Genomic DNA, 21,743 nt, shown 5'->3' with positions numbered 1-21,743 from the left:
GGATATGAAGGCCCCTTTGAAGAAAGAGTTTACAGGTGACAGATTGGCAGAGGGAGGGCCCAAGATGTGGCAGGCAGGGGGTGGGAGCACCCGGGAGGGCTTGGCGACACTGGGGATTTGGGGAGGGGCAGCTCTTTGAAGGAGACTGTTAGCTTTATGCAGCAGCACTGCTAGACTAGAGCACTCATTGTTTAGGTTGGGAGAACTGCGAGGATATTTAAAGCAGAAAGGGAAGTCCCAGGGTAAAGGAGGAGACTTTCTGGAGAATGGATCCCAGGGGCAGCCCCGGTGGCGCAGCGGTTTAGCGCCGCCTGCAGCCCAGGGTGTGATCCTGGAGACCCAGGATCGAGTCCCACATCAGGCTTCCTGCATGGAGCCTGCTTCTCCCTCTGCCTGTGTCTCTGCCTCTCTCTTTGCTCTCTCTGAATGAATAAATAAATGAATCTTAAAAAAAAAAAAAAAAGAATGGATCCCAGACCTATCAGCTCTGCTTATCAGGACCTCTGACCCTGCCCACATTGCCTCAGCTTCCTCATCTTCAAAATGGGAACAGTATCTGCCCAGTCCCCTCCTAGTGTTGTAGGGAAAGTCAAAGGTTATGTACATGACAACACTTTGTGCTCAGGAAAGGTTCACGCAGATGCAGGCAGCCTTGTTACTATTGCTGCTTGTGTGACATCCTGCACAGTGACCCCGCTGGGGGGTCAGGGAGCCTTCCTTCCTGGACCTGGGACGACGTGACCTGATGCGAGCTCCCCACAGCCAGCCCAGACTCCCTGACTCCAGATCACCTGGGGTAGTGTCAAGAACAGCTCTTTTCTGGAACTTGAGTCTGGGGGTACCTGAATGATTAATCAGGGCTAGGATGAGTTCACACCCCCTGACTTCCTGCGTTCCCCTGATGGGTGCTGTATGTGTCTAGAGCTCAGGGGTGGAGGGGGACAGGCCTGAGACTGAACCCTCCTAGAGAGAGACAGTGGGAGAAGAGGCAGTTGGGGAAGAGGGCAGCTATGGGCAGGCCTAATCTATGCACATCTCAAAGTGGAACTGCAAGGGCATTTCTCCCCTGGGTGGGCCTTCTGGGCCTTTCCCTGTAGGGAAATCCACGGAGCACTTGTTTCAGAGTTCCCAGGAAAAGGGGAAATGAAACCTGCATCCTGTTTTGCCACCAGCCTAGGGAAGAGAACCCAGATGGTAGAGGTAGATGGTGGCAGTAGCCTAATACTGGTTGAAATCCTGGAATCTGCAGATTTGGGGCTTGAATAGGAGACTCGAGGTCAACTGGGGAGAGAGCCTGTGGCCTTCCTTCCTGTTCTGTCCCAACCTTTCTTCATCCAGGAGTGTTCAGCAACCTGGTTCTTTTTTCCCAGCTGCCTTTCCCTCAGGATTGGCTCAGCTTCCCCCACTTGCCCACATCATCATCTTCCTGGCTTCCTTCTGGCTCACCTGCAGCTTCCTCTTTCTGGGAAGGGAGCTTCCTGTGCCCACCCGTCTTTGGTTTGGGTCTCCCCCATACTTTCTCTTCCTACCCCTCCAGCCCCTTTGGCTATTTCCTGTCATTGCCCTCCTGCAGAACCCCTGCTGGAGTCGCCTGCTCCCTCCACCCCAAGTCAGACTCTGTATCCTGCTGCTAGCTCCATCCCAACCCGGGGCCCCTTGGAGTATTATTTTTCCTAAAAGGCAGCAGCTGTGCATTTTTGCTGGCCTACCCAGCTGTTCTTGTCCTTGACCACAGAGGTCATGTCATTTGTGACAATAAATAGGAAATGAGAACAAGAGGATTGCCAGGTGCCTCTGGGCTGCCCTTCCAGCTGCCTGCATTCCTGCTGGGAAACAATAATAGTAATACAAATAATAAAGCTAATATTTATAAATACGTTCTGCATTCATTTATCATTTTCCAGATGCTGTGCCAAATATTTTATACATATTATCTCATTTAATCTTCATACTAACTCGGTGAGGTAAGTCAAATCGTCATCCTCTCACGGTTAAGGGAAATCTGACATTACCAATGAGTAAGTGGCAGAACAAGCCCAGGATTTGTGTGGGTCTGATGCCTGTTCCCATCTCTTAATTGTGGTGATGCATCTGCCTCCAACTGGGGGAAGAGAGTTGCCCCAGGGCCAGGGGACCTCCATAGCCCACTTCATGTTCTTTCCTCCAACGGCCTGTAGCACCTAGTAAATAATACATCTGAGGAACACTTGTGTGTCTTCTTCAGAGCTGTGCTTGGTTTGTCTTTTCTCCATACCCCTGACAATGAACAGACCTTCAGATGGGAGGGGTCATAGTATTTCTCTGTGCTGTGGACTCTTCCTTAGCAATGTCCCATTTTACAGCTGGGAAGATGTCCTCCTAGTCCTAATTGGACATTGTCCTAACAAAGGAGTTTCAAAACTAGAAGTAAATAAAACCTAATCTCTCAACTTTCCATCTGATGCTCTTCCCACTTAGATCCTATTGCCATTCTATTCTGAGAGTGCTAGAAATATGCCCCGAGGTTCCTCTTCTACACATTCTTTATTGACTTAGAACATTTCTACTCTGTGGTAGGCAGGCCCTTTTGTGTTCTGTTCTTGTCCGTGAGTGGCGATTGTCGATGGGAGAGAGTAAAAGAATCAAAATCTCTGAGGATTAAGATATATATGAAATTTGAAAAAGCATATTCAGTATCATAATCACATTTTAGGTTTAGCAGAAATAGATTGTTTTTAATACATAAGCTATTGGGACACCCAGGTGGCTCAGTGGTTGAGCCTCTGCCTTTGGCTCAGATCGTGATCCTGGGGTCCTGGCATCAAGTCCCGCATTGGACTCCCCACAGGGAGACTGCTTCTCCCTCTGCCTTTGTTTCTGCCTCTCTGTCTCTCATAAATAAATAAAATACTTAAAAAATAAAAAATAAAACATAAGCTATTGAAAGTGGAGTTTACAAAACTCTTGCCTGATATTATAGTAATTTTCAAGTGGGGGATGGCACAGATTTGGGTACAGGTGTGCATATGACATCTGTGTATTTATCGAAAGAGAGAATGTGCTTAAAAAGGCTGAGAAACATGGTCTTCCAGTAGGAGACTGTAGTATCCTATCTTTCTGTGTCCTTTGGTTCTATCGATATTTATTGGAGGGCTCTCAAATATGGTGCACACTATATGGGGGCATCCTGCCTGTCTTGTCTCAGTTGGACCAAACTCTCTTAGGGCTCTGAATGGCCTACCTAATGGCCTTGCCATTCACTTCCTGCAGTATGCCAGATGAAGGTGATACGTAGTGTAGAGGCCTAGTCCTGAAGAGTTCAAGGCAAGTCTGAAGAACATACTGCCATAAAGCTTAGATGTGCATTGAGTTTCTATGTGCCAGGCCCTATGGTTGGCCCAGGGTATGCAGCTACACAAAAGACATGTGGCCCTGTGCTCATGGAGCCTACAGAGCAGTGGGAAAATAGATTATGCTCAAATAATAAAAGTGTAATATGAAGAAAAGGAGAGGGAGCTGGATGAGAATTATGAGGTAGGAGGAATGAATTATTGTGGGATGTAGGATCAAAAAGACTTCCCTGTAAAAGATACCTAAGCTGCCCCTGGAGGCTGAGGAAGACTGAGGTAGCCACCCTTAGCCAGAGCTCTTGCTGGCCCATGTGGCACCTTTAGGTGAATCAGAAAAAGATGCCTGCTCTGGTGAGAGAACATAAACTAGGTTTCAGCCTCCCCTGGCCTCCAGCCCTGGTTGCACATGCACTCGGCACAGCCCAAGATGGGGGTCTTACCCAAGCTGAGTGAAGGGAACTGCGTGTGTGAAGGCCCATGGACAGAAGAGAGCTTGAGGCCTTCCAAGAAAGGGAAGAAGCCACTGAAACCAGCAAGTGGCCACCTCAGCTTCTCCCCTCCCTGGTAAAGAGAAAGGAGAGGGTACCCATGTCTGGAGTACTGTCTGGAGCTGTGAGTCTGACTAGCAAGCACTCATAGTCTGGCTTCATTGGGAGTGTAGCTGGTAGGAGTCTGCTCTGCCCTTTCCATTGTACATGTCCCTTTGCAGTGGCCCAGGAAGAGAGAAGGACCATTAGGAGGGAGTTCTGGGGAAGTTGGGCCAGAGATAAAGGCCCAGGTCCCACCAGCTTCCATCCAGCCTCCCTAAGACAAGCACCTGCTTTGTGATGAATTTTGTGCTAATAATCTTGTAAATTTGGAACATCGTGGACTTCTCACCTTTTTCTTTGTTTTCTCATCTGTAACACACAACTTTTCATTCCACAGGCAGAGATACTGGGCTCATGTGCAAATGATGGCTGGTAAAGGGAGACTCTGCCAGTGGTTGAGGGGAGGTCTACTCACCTTGGGGAGAGTAGTGGGGCATGCTTGCAGAAGTGGCACTCAAGTTCAGTCCTAGATGCCACGAACCATTAAAATGTGGAGTAAACCAACCTCTAAGCCCTCTAAGGGAGGCATCATATCTTGTTGAGTGGTGAATCTGCACTGCTTAGCACGATGCCTGACTCATCATGGGTGTTCAGCCTGATTTGGAGGCAGAATAGTCCCCGCCAGGATCTCTTCAGGAAGGCTGTCTGAATTCTAACCCAGGTTTTCTGTCCTATTGCCCAGGGCCTGCCATTGTACCACAGCTGCCTAGTAACAGAGCAACCAAGGGATGTTTAGGGAACTTGAAATCACATGTTGAGGAACTGGGACTACTTAGCAAGAAAACACAAGGCATGGGACGATCAGGAAGGTGGTCTTTAAATTCCCTCAAAACTGTTGTCATGATATTAGCATTTACTGAGCCTTTCCTATGTGCCAGGTATATGCTGGGGGCTTTGCATACGTGATCTCATTTAGTCTGCACAGTATTCCAAAGGGGAGAATATTTTCATCTCTACTTAATAAAGGAAGGGACTGGGCAGCTCGGGTGGCTTAGCGGTTTAGCGCTGCCTTTGGCCCAAGGCATGATCCTGGAGACTCAATCGAGTCCTGCGTTGGGCTCCCTGCATGGAGCCTGCTTCTCCCTCTGCCTGTGTCTGTGCCTCTCTGTCTCTCTCTGTTTCTCTCTGTTTCTGTCTGTGTGTGTCTCTCATGAATAAGTAAATAAAATCTTAAAAAAAAAAAATAAAGGAAGGGACTGGGGTTTAGATCAGATGATCTACCCAAGATCACCAACCTGGGATTTGGAATGGGTCTCTCTGGCTCCCAAACTCATAACTGCTGAGAGATTTTGACTACCACACAGTGTTGCCTGGAGGTTTTGTCATGTAATTCAGAAGATAGAGCTGGCACTCGTGGTTAGAAGTACCAGGAAGGTAGTTTTTCTGTTCCTCATGAGGGTGATTTCTCTTCCTAAAGGAGAGTAATCTGAAGTGAGAAGAAGCTGACTCCAGAGAGCCCAACTTCTATTGCAAGACTTCCTGGCTCTGTAGGATCTGGTTGTACAAAAGTCAAAGCTCCCCTGCCCTAGCCTGGTAAAGGCTTTTTCTGAATCGAGCTGTGAGGCCCACCCTCAGCAAAGCACAAGCAGCAGCGTCCATGTTTCCTGGATCATCCTGGCCCAGATTTTTTGTGTCCTGTTCCCTTGTTCTCCCTGAAGCCCCAGGAACAGGGCTGGGTCCAGCTTTCCTCCACAAGGAGTTGGGCAGCAACATTGTCTGGCCCCCTTTGGAATGGACCACACAACCACCCAGCCGGGTCTCTAGATCCTGACCTGGAGGCTGGCCCCTGGATGGGTTTCTGGAGAGGGCAGACTGGGGTGGGTGCACTTACTTTGGGCTTCTTGGGGCTACAGAGGTTTACAAAATTGTACTGATTGTCCTTCGACTTTTGCTTTGCTTCACTGGCCACACGGCTGGCTCCAGGATGCAGTGGGGTGCCGTGTGGTTCTAGAGCTCCGTCACAACATCAAGTAAGTTGACGTAGATGGGGAGTCCTTTTGTAAACTGTGGAAGGCTGTAAACAGAGCAGGCCTGACAACTGACTGGAGTTGAGCCCTGTAAGACATTGTTGGGATGGCCCCTTCAATGCCAGAGTGTATGGCAGGACCTTAGAACTGGAAGAGCTTAAATGTGGTGTGGTCCAGCTGCCTATCCATTGTCGGGTTGCTCTGCTCAGCACCCTGTGGGTGGTCAGCCTGGTTTTCCTCGAGCAAGGCTGGCTTTTGATGGCTCTCTCAAGGAGACAGTCCTTCCTTGCGTTGGCCTGGCCCTCTATGGAGCATGTTCCTGTGCACTGCCTTGCTGCCCCTCACTGTGGCCTTGTGAGAGAGGTCTGCACTCGCTGAGCTCGGGTCTCACTGACCCAGCTGGGTCTCCGTTGTGTCTCCCACCCGCTAGTTCTGCAGGAACAGGTCTGTTGCCCTTCCGTGGTTTTTCTGTTTCTGTTCCTGGGATTTGAGTCACTGGTGAGCATGGGTGACCATTCTTACAGTGTGGTGAAGGTCAAAGAAAGGGCATGGGCCTTGCTCAGATCATCCCACGTGTGTGGCCAAGCAAGAAACACAACCCCAGAGATGCTCAATCTTGTCCTTCACTGCCTAAGTGCATTCTGCCTCTTTTCCAACCTCAGACATGTTTTACAGCAAGATTCTGAAAGTGCTTTCCAAACAGCAAGGTCAAAGCTTTTGGCTTCCTTCCTCTTCAGAACATACCTGGCTGGTAGAGTGAGGGTGGGGATGGACACTCAGGAGCCATATGGTGCCAGGGACGGGACATAGCAGCTCGGCGGAGGGATCTGGAGGGGGGCCAGGTTGTGATGGCTCAGTGCCTCTGCTGCCAGGGGCAGGGGCCACCCTTGCGACTGCTTCCTAATTCTCCATTAAAGGACTTTCACCTCCCAGTCTCCTTCCTTTTTCTGCTTTTCCTGTTTTTCTTTTTGGAGCCCCCCCCCCCCCCCCCCCCCGCCAGCTGTTCTACCTTCCAGCTCTGCCCACCTGGAGAGTCCCAGATCAGAAGCTTTAGCGTCCCTGACACATCATCTTTCTTTATAACGTCTTCTCCTTCGGGGTACCTGCCACTTCAGAGCAACTCCTGTCTGCACCTGGGAGCTTGAACATCAGAGCCTCTACTAGACGCTCTGGATGCCTGCCTGCTAACCTGCCCAGAACATTTAATTGGCCCTTGCAGTCGGTGACATGTTACTGCACAGGGACATTTCACAACAGTGCCTTAATCCTGAAGAACAAGTGCAGTGGCAGGAATTTTATGTATCATGGCAGGCCAACAAGGAGGACATCCAGGGGTAATAGGAAATTGGCATTTGTAGAGTACCTTCCACATACTTACTGTAGTTTATCCTTGCAGCGGCTCTGTGAGGTAGCATCATCTGTTTTACAGATTTGAGACCTAAAGCTTGCTGAGGGTCACAGGCTGGGTTAAAGGGTGGGGTCAGCATGCGAATCTTCTTCTGCTTGGCTCTCAATCCCTAGCTTCTCCCCGTGGTCTTCGCCAGCCTTCCTCAGGTCCTCTGTGGTCTTCACCATTTCCTCACTGTAGAAAGTGGGATAGAGCTGTCAGGGGCTTGAGGAGCCCAGCGTAGCTGGGATGGCTGGGCAGATGATTCAGGGATGTGGGGGCTGGGGGGAGGCAGTGGCTCTCTTCTCCCCTTGTACCTTCTCGTTGGGTGTGACTTGGTGGGTATCCATAAGTGGAATGAAGGAGAGGTGCTGGGTGTAGCAGTCCCAGAATTATGGCAGGACTGTTGATCTCTGGGGGCCCTCAAGGCTGACAAAGACACAACTTCCCTGGTTCCTTGGCTCCTTCATGGGAGATGGTATTGGTGAGATGATGCCCCCACCTCTGTGGCCAGCTCCTTCTCCATCTCTCTCATTCACTCCCCTCTTCTGCCCAGTGACAGCCAGCAGGATGAGTATGAAGAAACCCGCAGAGGGGCTAGAACAAATGTTTGTGTGTGTTTGGTTTTGCATCCCTTAAGCCCTTCTACCCATAGGAGTCAGGCTTTTAAACCCTGAGGAGCAACTTTGTGTTTCTGATCCCTCTCGTGGGCTCTGCTGCTGCCTTTTCTTGCTCTCCTCATGGTGCTCTTCTACCCATTTGTGTGTTCTTACATGTTCCTTATGGAACTTTTGCCCTAATTTTGTATAGTGGCTCCTCTCCTGACCCTGCTGAATCTTAGTGGATTGGCCAGGAGTCAGGACTCCCCATTCCCTGGTAGGCACTGAGAAAGGTATTTGAGGACGATGCAGAGTTGTCCCATTGCTGTGCAGGAGTGCATTTATTAACGTAAGCCTGGATATTGCTTTGAAAAGGGGCCTAAGTATGTAGTGGCTTAAAGAATAAGAAACTGATTTTTCTGGTTCGTAATGGCCCTCACATCCCCGACCTATACAGACCAGGCGAGGGGCAGCTCTGCAGCTTGTGGTCATTCTGGTATCCAGTGTCTTTGGGTTATCACCTCATCACAGGGCATGTTCCATGCGGTTGAAGCTTAATTGCCAGCACACTTGGGTTCCAACCAGTGGAAGAGAATAGAGAAGGTGGAGGAAGTATGCCCACTGACCTTGGGCGCAGGTCTTCTACGGCTCATGTCCCTACAGCTCACATTTTCTAGGCAAGAATGTAATCACTTGGCCACCCTGACTGCAAGGGAGGCTGGGAAACATAGTTCAGTTGGCTGCTGCTTGCCAAGGTGGAGGGGAGAATGGATTTGTATAGACAACTAAAAATCTCACCACAGAGGTGGAGAGTATTTTCATTTGCATGTGCTAAGAGAAGAATGTTTCTCTGCGAGTAATGTGCCCTTTCTCTTTGATAACTGCACACATGCTTCCCTTTTGGCTAACATCTGTATACCAGGCTCTAGGCTATAGAAACTGAGGATACCAGAAGCTGAGTAAGGCAGTTCCTGCCTTTGAGCAGTGTGGTCTGGATGGGGCAAGCGTGGAGACCAGACCATCTCTAAGTGCCAGCATAGAGATTCCTCTTCTTGCGTGTGAGGCACAGCAGATGCAGAGCTAAAAGGCAATGCGTGGCCTCGAGAAGCTCACAGTCATGCAGACTAGGAGATGGAAGCGGATGCTGGGAGGCAGGTTTGGCTTGCGGCGTTAGGAGGGCTTCAGAGAAGAGGCAGTGTTTGAGCTGGGCACAGAAGGGTTTCCCTTCAACAGGAAGGGAATCTTAAGGAGAGAAGAGCAAGAGCAAAGGCATGGAGACTTGAAAGTCCATACAAAGTTGATGACTCTGAGGTGGTCAGAGTATAGTGAGAGAGGTCTACATGGTTCACTCCTTATTCTTTCCTGGCCTCTGCACCTGTCCCCTGTCCCCTGCCTTCCCTGGCCACCCTTTCTGCAATTGTGTGCTCCTTGTCACTTTATTTTCCTGCTTAATTTAGTACATCACAAATAAACACCTAATACAGGGGCGCCAGGGTGGCTCAGTTGGTTGAGCAGCGGCTGTTGGTTTTGGCTCATGTCATGGTCTTCAGGGTCCTGGGATCAAGCCCCATGTCAGGCTCTGTGCTCAGCAGGGAGTCTGCTTTAGGATTCTCTCTCCCTCTGCCCCTCCTCCCACTTGCATGTGGTTGTGCACGCTCTCTCTCTCTCTCTTTCTCTCTCTCTCTCTCTCTCTAATAATAAATACTTACATACCTGGTATATCTTTATCAACCTGTGTGCATCGTCTGCCTCTCCCACTGGAGTGTAAGCTCTATGAGAGTAAGGACTTTTTGTACAGTACCTGGTAAATAGCAGGTACCCAAATATTTGTCGAATGAATAAATAAATACATAGAAATGTGTATTGCAGATCCTACTCTTGGAAAGCCTTGATTTCCACACTAAGGAGTTTGGCTTTTATTTTTCAGGCAGCAGGGAGTTATGGAAAGTTCTTGAGCAGGGGAATGACATGAGCTCTGCTGAGAAAATTATTGGCAACAGCAAGAAGCTAAGTTGGAGCAGGGAGAAAGTGCCCCTTTCCTGGCCCTAGCCCAGCTCCAGAGCAACATACCCTTTAGCCCGATGCCCTCTTTGTAAAGCCTGTTCCTGGACATAGTCATTTTGTTTGGGCCAAGCAGAAGATTTAGTCCATAGCAATGAGGTGGATGTGAGCTGACTTCTGCCTTTCTTTTTGGGGGCCCGAGAGGGTCTAACAAGCACTGTCGTACGCTGCTGGAGGAAATGAAACTTGATATGGTCTTTCTGGAAAGCAATTTGGCAAATGGCACCAAGAACCTTAAAAATATCCCTACCTTTGACCTAGAAATTCTACCACGAGGACTTTATCATAGGGAAATAAGGTGAAGTATGTGCAAAGCTGTACATATGCAGACTGTCATCCCAGTGTAAAAGAAATAAAAATAATCTAAGTGTGTAACTCAGGTACGTCTCAAATCCATCCGTCATCTCCATCCCTGCTAAAACTCTTCCTGCTATATAAAAGACACTCCACAAAGTCCAAGTGCAGGTCCTTGTTTGCTCTCCTGTGCTAATGTAGCACCCTCCCAAGTAGCCCTGCCTCCAGTCTAGGTCTCTGAGACCCACCCTATGTGCACATTCCAGAGTAAGCTGTCAAAATTTCTGCTTCACCTTTTTAAACTGTTTCACTGGCCTAATGGCCCTCTGTGACCTGCCCACTTCCCACCGTGCATGATGCATTCCGACAGCACTGTCTGTGGTTCCCAGACCCTGCTCACCTCTGAGGCCTTGCTCATGCTGTTTCCTCTGTGCTTGTGCCTTAGATTCAGAGCAGACTCCTGGATGCATCACAGGCTGGGGGACACCCTATCTCCTGCATCCCCACGATTCTGTCTGTAGTGCAACACTTGTGTTTGTGCATTGGTTTCTGTTATCTCCTTACGTGGCTCTGATCTTGAGAGCCTATCTCAATGACTCTGTGTCCCTGTTCCCCATGTTGGGGTCTGGTGCATAGAAGAAGTTCAACTCATGTTTCTTGAATGAATGAATGATGCAAGCTTTCTGTTATGAAGAAACATATTCTGTGCCCAGCAAATAGTGAGTGCTCCATGAATATTTATTGAATGATTCTGCAGGAAACAAAAATGATGGGATTTTTTTGAAGTGCCTTATTTATCCTAGATTTCCTTTATTTCCTGAGTTGATCTCTAGGGATAGAACCTGGACATCTGTATTTCCATGGGACTCTACAGGAAAATCTGATGAGGAACAAACTACTAGAGTGGCAGGTGGCATCAGATTAAAATAAAAATAGGATCGAGGACATACTAATGGTGGCAGTGTGGATCGTATACCCCCCTGTAGTCCCAGTGATGTGTGTATGCATTGAGAAAAACAGAATGAAAATCCCTTGACATGTTGTTGCTGTTTTTGTTTGGTGATAGGATTTGGGAGACTTAAATCTTTTCCTTTTTGTGTTTCTATTATGTGCTTTTTCCCCATTGAGCATATGTCGCCTTTTAAACCACATCAACAATGAAAAGAAGGGCAGTTGGACAAGGGAGCCCTGACCGTATAGTGCTGTGCGTCCTTGGGCCAGGCCCTGGGTTGCAGCCTTCAGCTTGGCTCCTGGGGCTGGTCTGGCATCAGGTCCAGAACCTGACCCTTTGGCACTTTTCTGCATACCAGCATTCTGGTATTCCAAGAAACCATCCAGTGGCCGGGGACCACCTACTGTCGACTATTCCCAGGCCTGAGGCAAACTGCCTTGTGGTTCCCTGGTCCCCCAGGTGAGGAGTGTGATGGGATTTGGGTAAGGATTTGCCACCACACCATAGTATCCAGATGGGTCCAGAACAGAAGAGCTGAGCTGTGGTGGGGACGAGGCTAGAAGGGGCATTGTGATACCGGTGGCTGGTTAATCGGCCACAAGACAGGCAACAAGTGGGGCAACGGCAGCCAAGAGGGACGCTGAGGGAAGCAGTCACTCTGAGGGAGCACAGCACCCCAAACCAAGTTTCTCCTAATTTGTGCAGTTGGAGCTGTCCACAGGAGGATATGTGTGTGCTTGTTTGTTTAATGCCGTCTTTTTCCCAGAAGCCTTCATGAGTCCATTTGCCTTTCTGTTCCCCACCAAGGTGAGCTCTTTCTCCTTTAAAGCCCCATTAGTCCTTGTTCTTGTTTCTTGCGGCCTTCATCACTTTCTGAGATGGTGTTCTTCTTTCTGGGAATGTCCTGGGCCGTCATAAGGACAGGACAGAGTCCCCTGCATCTTTGCAGTCTACACGGGCCACGGTCAGGTCCAGGGAGGGCAGGGGACTGTTTTGTACCCTCAGCTTTCCCAGCTGGAAAGGTCAAGGCCAGTGCTAGAGCAGGGAGGTTCTGCTCCTGGCCTTGTGGCTGGCTCTTGGCTGGAGCTGCCCTGGGTCACCACGGCGACGAGATGCTCACTCGCAAGCAAACAGCATCCCAGCATCCCCTGGCAGGGCTGCCGGCCTCAGCAATTCTTGACCTCCAGCTGAGTTGAAACAGAGGATGCTGTTGCCAGCAGCGGGAGCTGAGCCCACGGGGCTCCCTCCCAGTCCCTTGGTGGCTATGCTGAAAACAGATACCTCCTGCTGCCCCGGGGTTGGCCGCCTCCGCCTCCCCACCCACTGGAGCCAGAGCCTGTTTGCGTGGATCCATAGCAGGGAGGAGGTTTGGGGCGAAACAGGTGGTCTCCTCATAACACATTCTCCAGCTGTCTCCTGTCTGCAAGAGAGCCTTCTCGGGGCCTTGCTTTCTCCTGGGTTTTGGCACCTTGGAAGCTTGCCTTTCTCTCAAGCCCTGGGAGTAGGGGCAGAGGATGAGGAGGCTGCTTCTGCCTGGCCTCCTTGGTGGAGCACACTTGAGAGAATGAGGCCTGACTTGTCTTCCCTGCCCCCTGCCTGTCTCCCCCACTCCCTCCCCCAAGCCTGACTCAGCTCTTGCTTGACACATATCTTAAGCCCTAGTCAGACTGGTCTCAGGGAGGGCAGGTGATGTGGGCCGTGGCTCAGCTGTCCCAGATGGGGCCTCCTGCAGCCTTCTACTCTGGGAAACCCTGCAGGAAGGGCCAGCTGCAACCTTTCCTGGCCACTCAGCTGCCTGCTTTCCCCTGAGACAAAGGACTGAGTATGGCTCCGCCAGGAAGTTTATTCTCTGCCTGGCACATTCCTTCTATGGCCTCCCCTTCCTTCTCACCCATACCTCTTCCCAGGAGACCTGAGCTCTCGTCACCCCACGTGTGAACCATTCCCTGGTCAGTTTCAGCCTTTATTGAGCACCTATTATGTGCTAGGCACTGGCTTTAGCCCTGTGGCTCCTGAGATGATAAGGCCCAGCCCTGCCCTTAGAGCTTATTTGTGGTACAGCTCACTCAGAGTGGCTTACATTGGAGCTTTATTGGATCCAGGACAGCTAGAAAGAGTCTTTCTTTAGAGGTGCCTTGTGGGTAGTAGGTAGCCACAGTCCTGGCTGGGTCTTGTCATGACAAGGATCTTTTATTGCCTTTCCCTGTAAGGCTCATGAAGTTTTCCACCAAACCACATTGAAGCAAATCTTAAGGAACACACACACATTTTTAAAAAATTAAGTTAGTACACACACAAATATATGGTTTTGCCATAGACCTCTTTTTTGTGAGCATTTTCACGGCAAACATTTTTGTCATGAAACTAATTGACTATAAGGCAGTTTTACCGTAAAAAATAAAATAACTGGTTGACAGTTTGGTCTCCTTTCTTTGTTGATGAATCAGCTGCTTTTATCAGAGTTAATCTATTGAAGCTATCTGTTTGGTTTCATTTCTCCATTGATAAAACTCTTGTTCTTATGTTACCTCAGGTAGCCCTCATGATGGTCCATGTAGACCCCAGCTAGACCTCCTAGTGGTCTATGCAAGTAGACAAGTAGATAAGGTGGTCTTAAAATAGTAGATGATGACAACCCCATATACAGACCTGCTAGAAAGTATGGTGATAAACCTCGCTGGGAGTGTGCACTAGAATGTAAAGCCGAACTGCACACCAGACGACCCAGAAAATGGTAGCATACCAGTTGCAGCGATCAAAGCTCACTTACAAACGCATTACAGTGTTGGCTTTTCTTCCACATTTCCCACAGAACTTTGGAACGTCTATCAGCATGTGGGACAACCTGCCAAGAACAAACAATGATGTGGAAGGCTTTCACAACACAATATATAGCTCTGTTACAAATATGCATCCTAGTATGGATGACCCTGGAACAGCATGGAGGTTAGGAGTGCTGACCCCTTGCACAGTCAGTAATCTACATATAACTTTTGACTCCCCCAAAACTTAACTATTAATAATAGCTGCTGTTCACCAGAAGCTTTACTGATGAAATAAATAGCTGATAAACTCATATTTTGTATATTATATGAGTCATATACTGTGTTCTTACAATAAAAGAAGTTAGAGAAAAAATTGTGTTAGGAAAGTCCTAAGGAAGAGCACAGGGTGATGTGAGGAAGTGTTGAATCATATTGTATACCTGAAACTAATGTAACACAATATGTTAACTAACTGGAATCAAAATAAGAACTGAGGGGTGGTTGGGTGGTTCAGATGGTTAAGCATCTGCCTTTGGCTCTGGTCATGGTCCCAGGGTCCTGGGATTGAGCCCCATGTTGGGCTCCCTGCACAGTCGGGAGTCTCTTCTCTGGAGCTCTCCCCCGCCCCCCCCCCCCCCCCCCGCTCTTGTTCTCTCTCACTAACTCTCAAAATCTTTTAAAAAGATAAAATAAGGATCCCTGGGTGGCGCAGTGGTTTAGCACCTGCCTTTGGCCCAGGGCGCGATCCTGGAGACCCGGGATCGAATCCCACGTCAGGCTCCCGGTGCATGGAGCCTGCTTCTCCCTCTGCCTGTGTCTCTGCCTCTCTCTCTCTCTCTGTGACTATCATAAATAAATAAAAATTAAAAAAAAAAAATAAATAAAAAATAAAAATAAAAAGATAAAATAAGAACTTAAATAAAAAGAAAGCCATAAGAGAAAAATCTATTGACAATACTGTACTGTATATATTGAAAAAAAATCTGCATATAGGTGGATCTGTGCAATTCAAACCCATGTTGTTCAAGAGTCAACTGTAGGGCAGCCCTGGTGACACAGCGGTTTAGCGCCGCCTGCAGCCTGGGGTGTGATCCTGGAGACCCAGGATCGAGTCCCACATTGGGCTCCTTGCATGGAACCTGCTTCTCCCTCTGCCTGTGTCTCTCATGAATAAATGAATAAAATATTTTTTTAAAAAGAGTCAACTGTATTTGGACCTTGATACCCCTCTCGCTCTTTTTTTTTGATACCTCTCTTAATGAAGGAAGAAACTTTAGTTTAAAAAGAATACTATGACTTTGAAGACAAGTGCTTAGGTACAGTCCATAATATAAAATCAGTTATTTGCATAGTATTGCCATGAATCTACATATATTTTAAATGTATGAAAATAGTTTGTATTTCACAGTAAAGTCTTTGTAATTCTGTTACTCATTCTTCATGTGCCATTATGTCCTTTTTTTCCCCCATTATGTCTTTTTTAATTAATGTCCCTTTTAAAAATTTTTCATGACTTTAACTTTTACAACAAAATTACCTTCTGGCAATTTTACTAATTTTTTCATGTTTCATTATGTCCTTTTTAATGCTCCTCTTTTATTTTTCATTATTTTATCTTGTATGGCAGAATGGCCTTACAGCCAGTTAGTTATATGGTGAAAATGTTTGTGGCAAAAACACTGCAAAGATGTATGGCCAAGGTGCTCAGCGAGAATGCCAGGCACACAGATGCATACCCTCGAAAGTAAAACACCTGTCACCTCACCCCTCCAGTGGAAGGACTAGTATGCATTTCCCCAGATTTTTCCTTTGCAGATGCTATTGCTGTCTGTATAAATTTGGGCTGGTTTCCAGCTGCCAGTTTTCCTGGGAAGCACACAGCCTCTAGGGGCCACCATCTGACCCCTGGCAGTTTCTCTAGACCTAGACTTCTGCCGAGAACAGAAGTGGTGTTAAGTTCCGAGTCCTCCTTGACCGTTGGCCCCCCCACCGCCCCCCCGCCCCGCACCCACCAACTGGCACCAAGTTAGCATCTAAAATGCTGTGTGGAGGGACGCCTGAGTGGCTTAGTGGTTGAACGTCTGCCTTGGACTCAGATCATGATCCCAGGGTCCTGGGATCAAGTTCCGCATCAGGCTCCCCATGGGAGCCTGCTTCTCCCTCTGCCTGTGTCTCTGTCTCTCTCTGTGTATCTATCATTTTATCTTCAAAAAAATAAAAAATTTTAAAAATGCTGTGTGGAAAGCCTTAGCTAGGATTACAGCTGCTCCTCCACCACCACCACCACCAGGCTCTTCTTAGCTTAAGGAGGAGGAGGACTATACAGTGTAGGAAGTCTCACCTGGATCTACAGATTGGAGAACCCCGGGGTTTCCCCACACATTCTTCCTCCCTCTGGCCGTATCTCTTACCTGTGCTCTTGCCCCATCTCTTGGCAAGAGATGGAGAAAGTGAGTCACAGAGACATCATAACCTTCCAGGCTGAGCAAAACACCTTTTCTGGCGTTCTTTCAGGTCAGGGTGAACCTCTGGTTTTTATATGCTGACAAGAGGCTTAAATTGACAGATATATCTCAGCATTTCGACTTTAAAAAATATAATCTAAATGTCATTAGGAATTCTTTTGAGACCTGGGATGGGAGGGAGGTAATAAAAGGTCTCTCTCTGTCATGACCGGCTCAGGAGATACTCTTCAGTCCCCTAGTAGGGGATGGTGCCTAGTGGGGGCACAGATGTTTAGAACCAGAGCCAGTCAGCCAGAGGTAAAAGAAACTAGAAAAGAAAGCAGGTGGGGCAGCCCCGGTGGCTCAGCGGTTTAGCGCCGTCTTCAGCCCGTGATCCTGGAGACCCGGGATCAAGTCCCACATCGGGCTCTCTGCATGGAACCTGCTTCTCCCTCTGCCTGTGTCTCTGCCTCTCTCTCTCTCTCTCTCTCTCTGTGTGTGTGTATCTCATGAATAAATAAATAAAATCTTAAAAAAAAAAGAAAGCAGGTGATAGTCCAATGGGTGCCACAGATTATGTTTGATTTAGAAATGACCGCAGCTCACCACACTACAGAGCTGTGCTCAGATATTTAAGTAGTCCTGGCTTTGTCAGTGAAGAGTAGAAACCAGTGACGAGTAAGAGGCTGTTGGGGCAGGGAGCAGGGTACCCATCAGGGTCCAGGCGGACTCACTGCCCCTCAGTCCATCTTCCTGCCCTGTGGCTCCAGGTCTTTGCTCCGTCATCCACCTGGGATTCCTTCTCCCTCTCCCTCCTTGCAGGCCAAGCTCACAATGTTTGTTAGATCTTCTCTGTGGAACCTCAGAGATATGCCTATTCCCTGCTTTGCTTCCACAAAGACTTCTGAATTGTTTTTTGTGTCATTTTCTGCTTGTCTGGTGGTCTAGTCATTCATTCATTCATGCATTCATTCACTTACCTAATACTCAGGACCTACTCTGTATGAGGTGCTGGATGCCCCTGTGGAGAGACTAGGGCCCTGCCTTTGAGCAGCTGACATTCAAATGGGGAGACAGAACAGTGAGTAAACAAACCACCACAGAATTGGGATAGACACTACTTAGGAGAGAAGAGGCTGGGAGCCCACTTTAGTTAGATTATCAAGGAAGGCTTCTCTGAGGAGGTGTTCTTTAAACGTTGAGACATGCTTAATGTAATTAAAATGTCATCCTCATTTTCTCAGATCCCTTGAGTGCCTAGCAGGATCATGAACACAGTGGGTGCTTAGGAATTGTGTTGAAATGAATCTGGGCCATAACCCTTTTGTCTGGGCCTCACCACCCTGCGAGCTACTTATCATTACTCTTCCCGCCTTGGGCTCCCTCCCTCCCATCTCCAGCTGTCATTTGACCGGGAAGAATTGGGTTACCTTGGGGGTGGGGTGGCAGGGTCCTGTGTACTTGGGTGCAGGCCAGCAGTGCTGCTCCCAGGCCAAACTCGTCAGCATCGGGGCAGGAGAGAGAGAGAGAACCAAGGCAGAGGACTCCAGACAGCCTGGAGGCTCTGCATGTGACTAGTCCTCTTGTATCTGGACCCTCTATCAGGGATGCTTCACGTCCCCTGCCACCGCCATTGTCCTAGAGGGAAACTGAGGCCCAGAGCTTGGAAGTTGCCTCTTCTTCTAGCAGCGGCAGAGGCCAAAGTGGGGCATTTCACCATATGCAGTGGGCAGAGGAGGGAAGTCAGAAGTGTAGCCGTGAAGATGAGGCTTGCCCCCAGCCTGCCCTCAGCCAGCTGGAGCCTGCTTATTTCCAGAGTCCTTGTCACACATGGTCAGAGCTGAAGCGATGGAGAGGATGTAGCTCAGCTCCCGCCCACCCCCTTGGCAGATGCAGAAGAGGCCTAGTAGGTCAGGGTGTGGGCTCCCAATATGCTTTCCACATACCTCTGCTCTAGCACAGCAGTTTGCCTGCTTGGGTGTGGGTGTGTGTGTGTGTATGGGGGGGCGGGGGTTGAACAGAATTTACATGTATCACTTATTTATTATGCATTTGTTTATTTTTTTTTAATGTGCCACAGAGTAACACGTTACAAGGGTTTCCTAAATTATGCATTCAAGTGTTTTCAAAATAGTGAGCATGAACATAATGTATCACAAAACCAAAATGGATCGCTGTACATCATATGTGTGAATCCTTCCCTACCCAGATGACGGGTTGGAGACTTATGCTCACCTGCATGTCCACAGCGCCTGGTACTGAGAGATGACTGGAAGAGGCTGAGCAGTTTCCACTTCAACAGGTTCCCCATGGGGGAAGGGAGATTCCCTCCCTCTGACCCTTCCAGCATTTTTTACATAGAATATTGTAGGTCTTCTGTATGTGTGTGTGCGCCCGTGTGTATGTGCGTGCTTGCATTATCATGTGGTTTGCCATGAGGTTTTCTGCAAGGGGCTGTGAGTTTTCAGAAGGGTTTCTTGCCTTCACTGTCTTTGTGTCCATTGGGAGCTCCACACAGGCCTTTCCACAGGGTGGATTTGAATTGAGTCTTAGAGCTAGAAGGCATCCTGAATCCATTAGTCCAGCCTACTGCTTTTATAGCTAAGGGCCCAGACAAGGGGCTGTCCAGGTCACAGGGGCTGAGGTATGCAACCTTCATAGCTGCATTGAGAGAGCTGCCCTGAAGGTGAAGGCACCTGTCCCTGAGAGACCTGGTGGGCAGTGTAGCTGGAAGCCTGGGGTTTCCTGGAGCTGTCAAGGAGATGCCAGGAGGGGAGGGTCAGTAGGCTTCTCTGACAGCCATTCACTATTTTCTTTGAAACAGGTTTTGGTGCTTAGAAAAGAGCTCCCCTCGCCTTGTCTAGTTTAGGGGCTGGCCCTTGTGGCCTGGCTGGAAGGTGATGCTATGTGGGAGGGCTTGGGGGCTCTGTCTCTCCCTGCACCCCATACAGATGCCAGTGCCAGCTCCTAGAGGCTACTCAGCCACTCTGAGCTCCCTGCCCTCTGAGCCACCACCTCTCAGGCATTGCCTACGTTAACAGCTATGGATGAGGTGCCTGGGCCACCCTGAGGCCCTTTCACACAATCACCCCCAGCGGCACCCCAGAAGGCCAGGCACGGCCAGCACCTTTGGCCGTTTCCTCCCCTCTTCTCCTGAGGGAGCTGGTCCCTCCCATCTGGAACCTTCTCTGAGGAAGGGGGAGGGGCATGAAACTTCCAGGGTTGGAATCATTGGCTCTTGCTCTAGCTATCTGGATCCTGTTACCTTCCTGTAGCAGGGCGAGGAGGCTTTGCTTTTTATTTTTTTAACTTGTTCTTTTTTAACTATTTATTTCACAGAACTTCAAATAATTCAGTCTGTATGAAGATTAGTACTCAATAATAAATGCTTGTGGATGGAAATTAGACCAAAAGAGGTTCATTAATTGATTCATCTTACAAATACTGGGGTACCTGAGTGGCTCAGTCAGTTAAGTGTCTGCCTTCAGCTCAGGTCATGATCTCAGAGTCCTGGGATCAAAGCCCCACATTGGGCTCCTGCTCAGCAGGGAGTCTGTTTCTCCCTCTCCCTCCACCTGCTGCTCCCCCTTCTTGTGCTCTCTCTCAAATCAATACATAAAATCTTTTTTAAAAATAAAATAAATAAAATTTAAAAAATAAAAAGAAATGCTTCCTAAGCATCCACTAAACTAGCTTCTAAGTTCTGAACACGACATACCAGGCACTTGACACTCAAGAGAGGTGGTATCTTGTGAGGGTTTCAGAATCAGCCTGCCATCTAGCTGTGTGACCTTTGGGTTAGGCGATTTGATTTGTAGAAGGGGCTTAGAACAATATTTGGCATAAGAAATTAATACATATTTGTCCTGATTGTTACTACCATAGTTATAACTGCTTATTACTGTAGTTCTCATCATAACTGTAATGTAGTGACGGTTATCCCCATTCCCCATTTTCCAGATGAGGAAACTGAGGTTCTCAGAGGTAAATAGCATGCCCAAATCATGCAAGTAAGTGGCCTCACATCTCAGGTCTGGTATCTGAGGCTTTTGGCAGCCTGACTGTACTGCTTATCCGGCTCTAGGCTAGGGGCCGAGCATTCAGATGCCAGCACTAATGAGGCCAGGTGCTGCCTCGAGAAGCTCACAGCCGGAATGGAGGGTGACACACACACAGGCAGTAGTCAGTGAATTTCCGGAGGCACCACATGGTCTAGAGTCAAGCCAGGTTGGGTGGAAGGCTGGGCAGGTCTGGTAGCAATGCCTTCCTAGATGTAGGACTGGTCAGTAGTGTTGCCAGCTAGGCCTTCCCACCTGGGCTGGAGGCAGAGCTGCTTCTGTACCTATCAACTATGTGTGTGTCAACATAACCGGGGGGGTTCTTCTCACTGCCCTGGGGAGGTGGCTAGGACAGGGTCTGAGACAAGCACTGGGCTGGGAATGAGGATCTGAAACCATTCACTGGATTCTTGCTATTGCCCTAGGGTTCCTGAACCTCAAGGTCTCATCTGGAAAATGAGAGTAGTAATATTAGCCATACAAGGTTGTTGTAAATTTAGATTAAGTGATGTAAAAAAAAAAATCTTTTTCTAATCCTAAATCTTGTACTTATACACATAGTAATAATCACTACTACTTTTGTGCCTCACACAGTACTAGGGGATTACATATAATGTCTTGTTTAATCCTCAATAGTCCTTCAAGACTTATTGCTCCCATTTTATGGATATGGAAACTGAGGTCAAGAGGCTCAGCTACCTGCCATCACACCTCTGAGGTCATAGAGTTCAGAGTTGGACTCAGGTCCTCTCTGATTCCAAAGTCACCTCTCTGTGTTCCACACCTGAATTCTCTACTCTTCCCAGCCCCACCCCTTGGTAGTAAGTTACTAAACCAACCACAGGAGGGTGTAGCTGTTGGGGCATTCCTGCCAGGCCAGCCACCCAGGCCTGGAGCTGGTAGTGAGCAGGGATGGAGGGATGGGCCTTACCTGCCAGTGGCCCCCGGTTGTGGTGGGAGCAGCAGGCTCTCCTCCCTGCCAGTCTGGCAAGTAAGTTTTGTCCGCCTGTGAGTCACACAGCACTGATGAGTCAGATTTTTCCTTTCTCCTTGCCCAGAGCAGCTGGGGAGGGGGTGGGAGATTTTCTTAGGAAATAGGACCTCCCTCCCTCTGCTCTCCCACTGTCCCCCTTGCCTTGGAGCTGCACATTTTCTCTCCAGAAGTCTGTGGTTCAGCCCTGGAAGAAGAGTCCTATATCTACAGAAGAGAGCATCTGGGTGCTGGCCATACAGGCATCAAGAGATCAGGCTTTGTGGCTGAGTAGAGTCAGGAGGGGAAGGGCGCTCCTTGTAAATA

General features: G+C 48.7%; 1 protein-coding gene across 3 annotated transcripts in view; it reads left to right on the top strand.

Moving 5' to 3' along the window:
• The window catches only part of UBTD1 (ubiquitin domain containing 1), a 55,486-nt gene that overhangs the window by 17,443 nt on the left and 16,300 nt on the right, over positions 1–21,743 (top strand). Inside the window, exon 1 of one of the 3 annotated variants that reach the window (XM_077878109.1) lies at positions 14,089–14,125. The exons of the other annotated variants lie outside the window; for them this stretch is intronic. Coding sequence (XP_077734235.1) covers positions 14,104–14,125 — 22 coding nt within the window. The 5' untranslated portion in view covers positions 14,089–14,103. Of the gene's footprint in view, positions 1–14,088; positions 14,126–21,743 lie in introns of those variants that run through there. 3 annotated transcript variants of the gene reach the window in all.

The sequence above is a fragment of the Canis aureus genome, chromosome 29, assembly GCF_053574225.1.
Source record: "Canis aureus isolate CA01 chromosome 29, VMU_Caureus_v.1.0, whole genome shotgun sequence".
NCBI classification, from domain to species: domain Eukaryota; kingdom Metazoa; phylum Chordata; class Mammalia; order Carnivora; family Canidae; genus Canis; species Canis aureus.
Note: the sequence above shows the minus strand (reverse complement) of the source record. Positions and strands in the feature narration are given on the sequence as shown.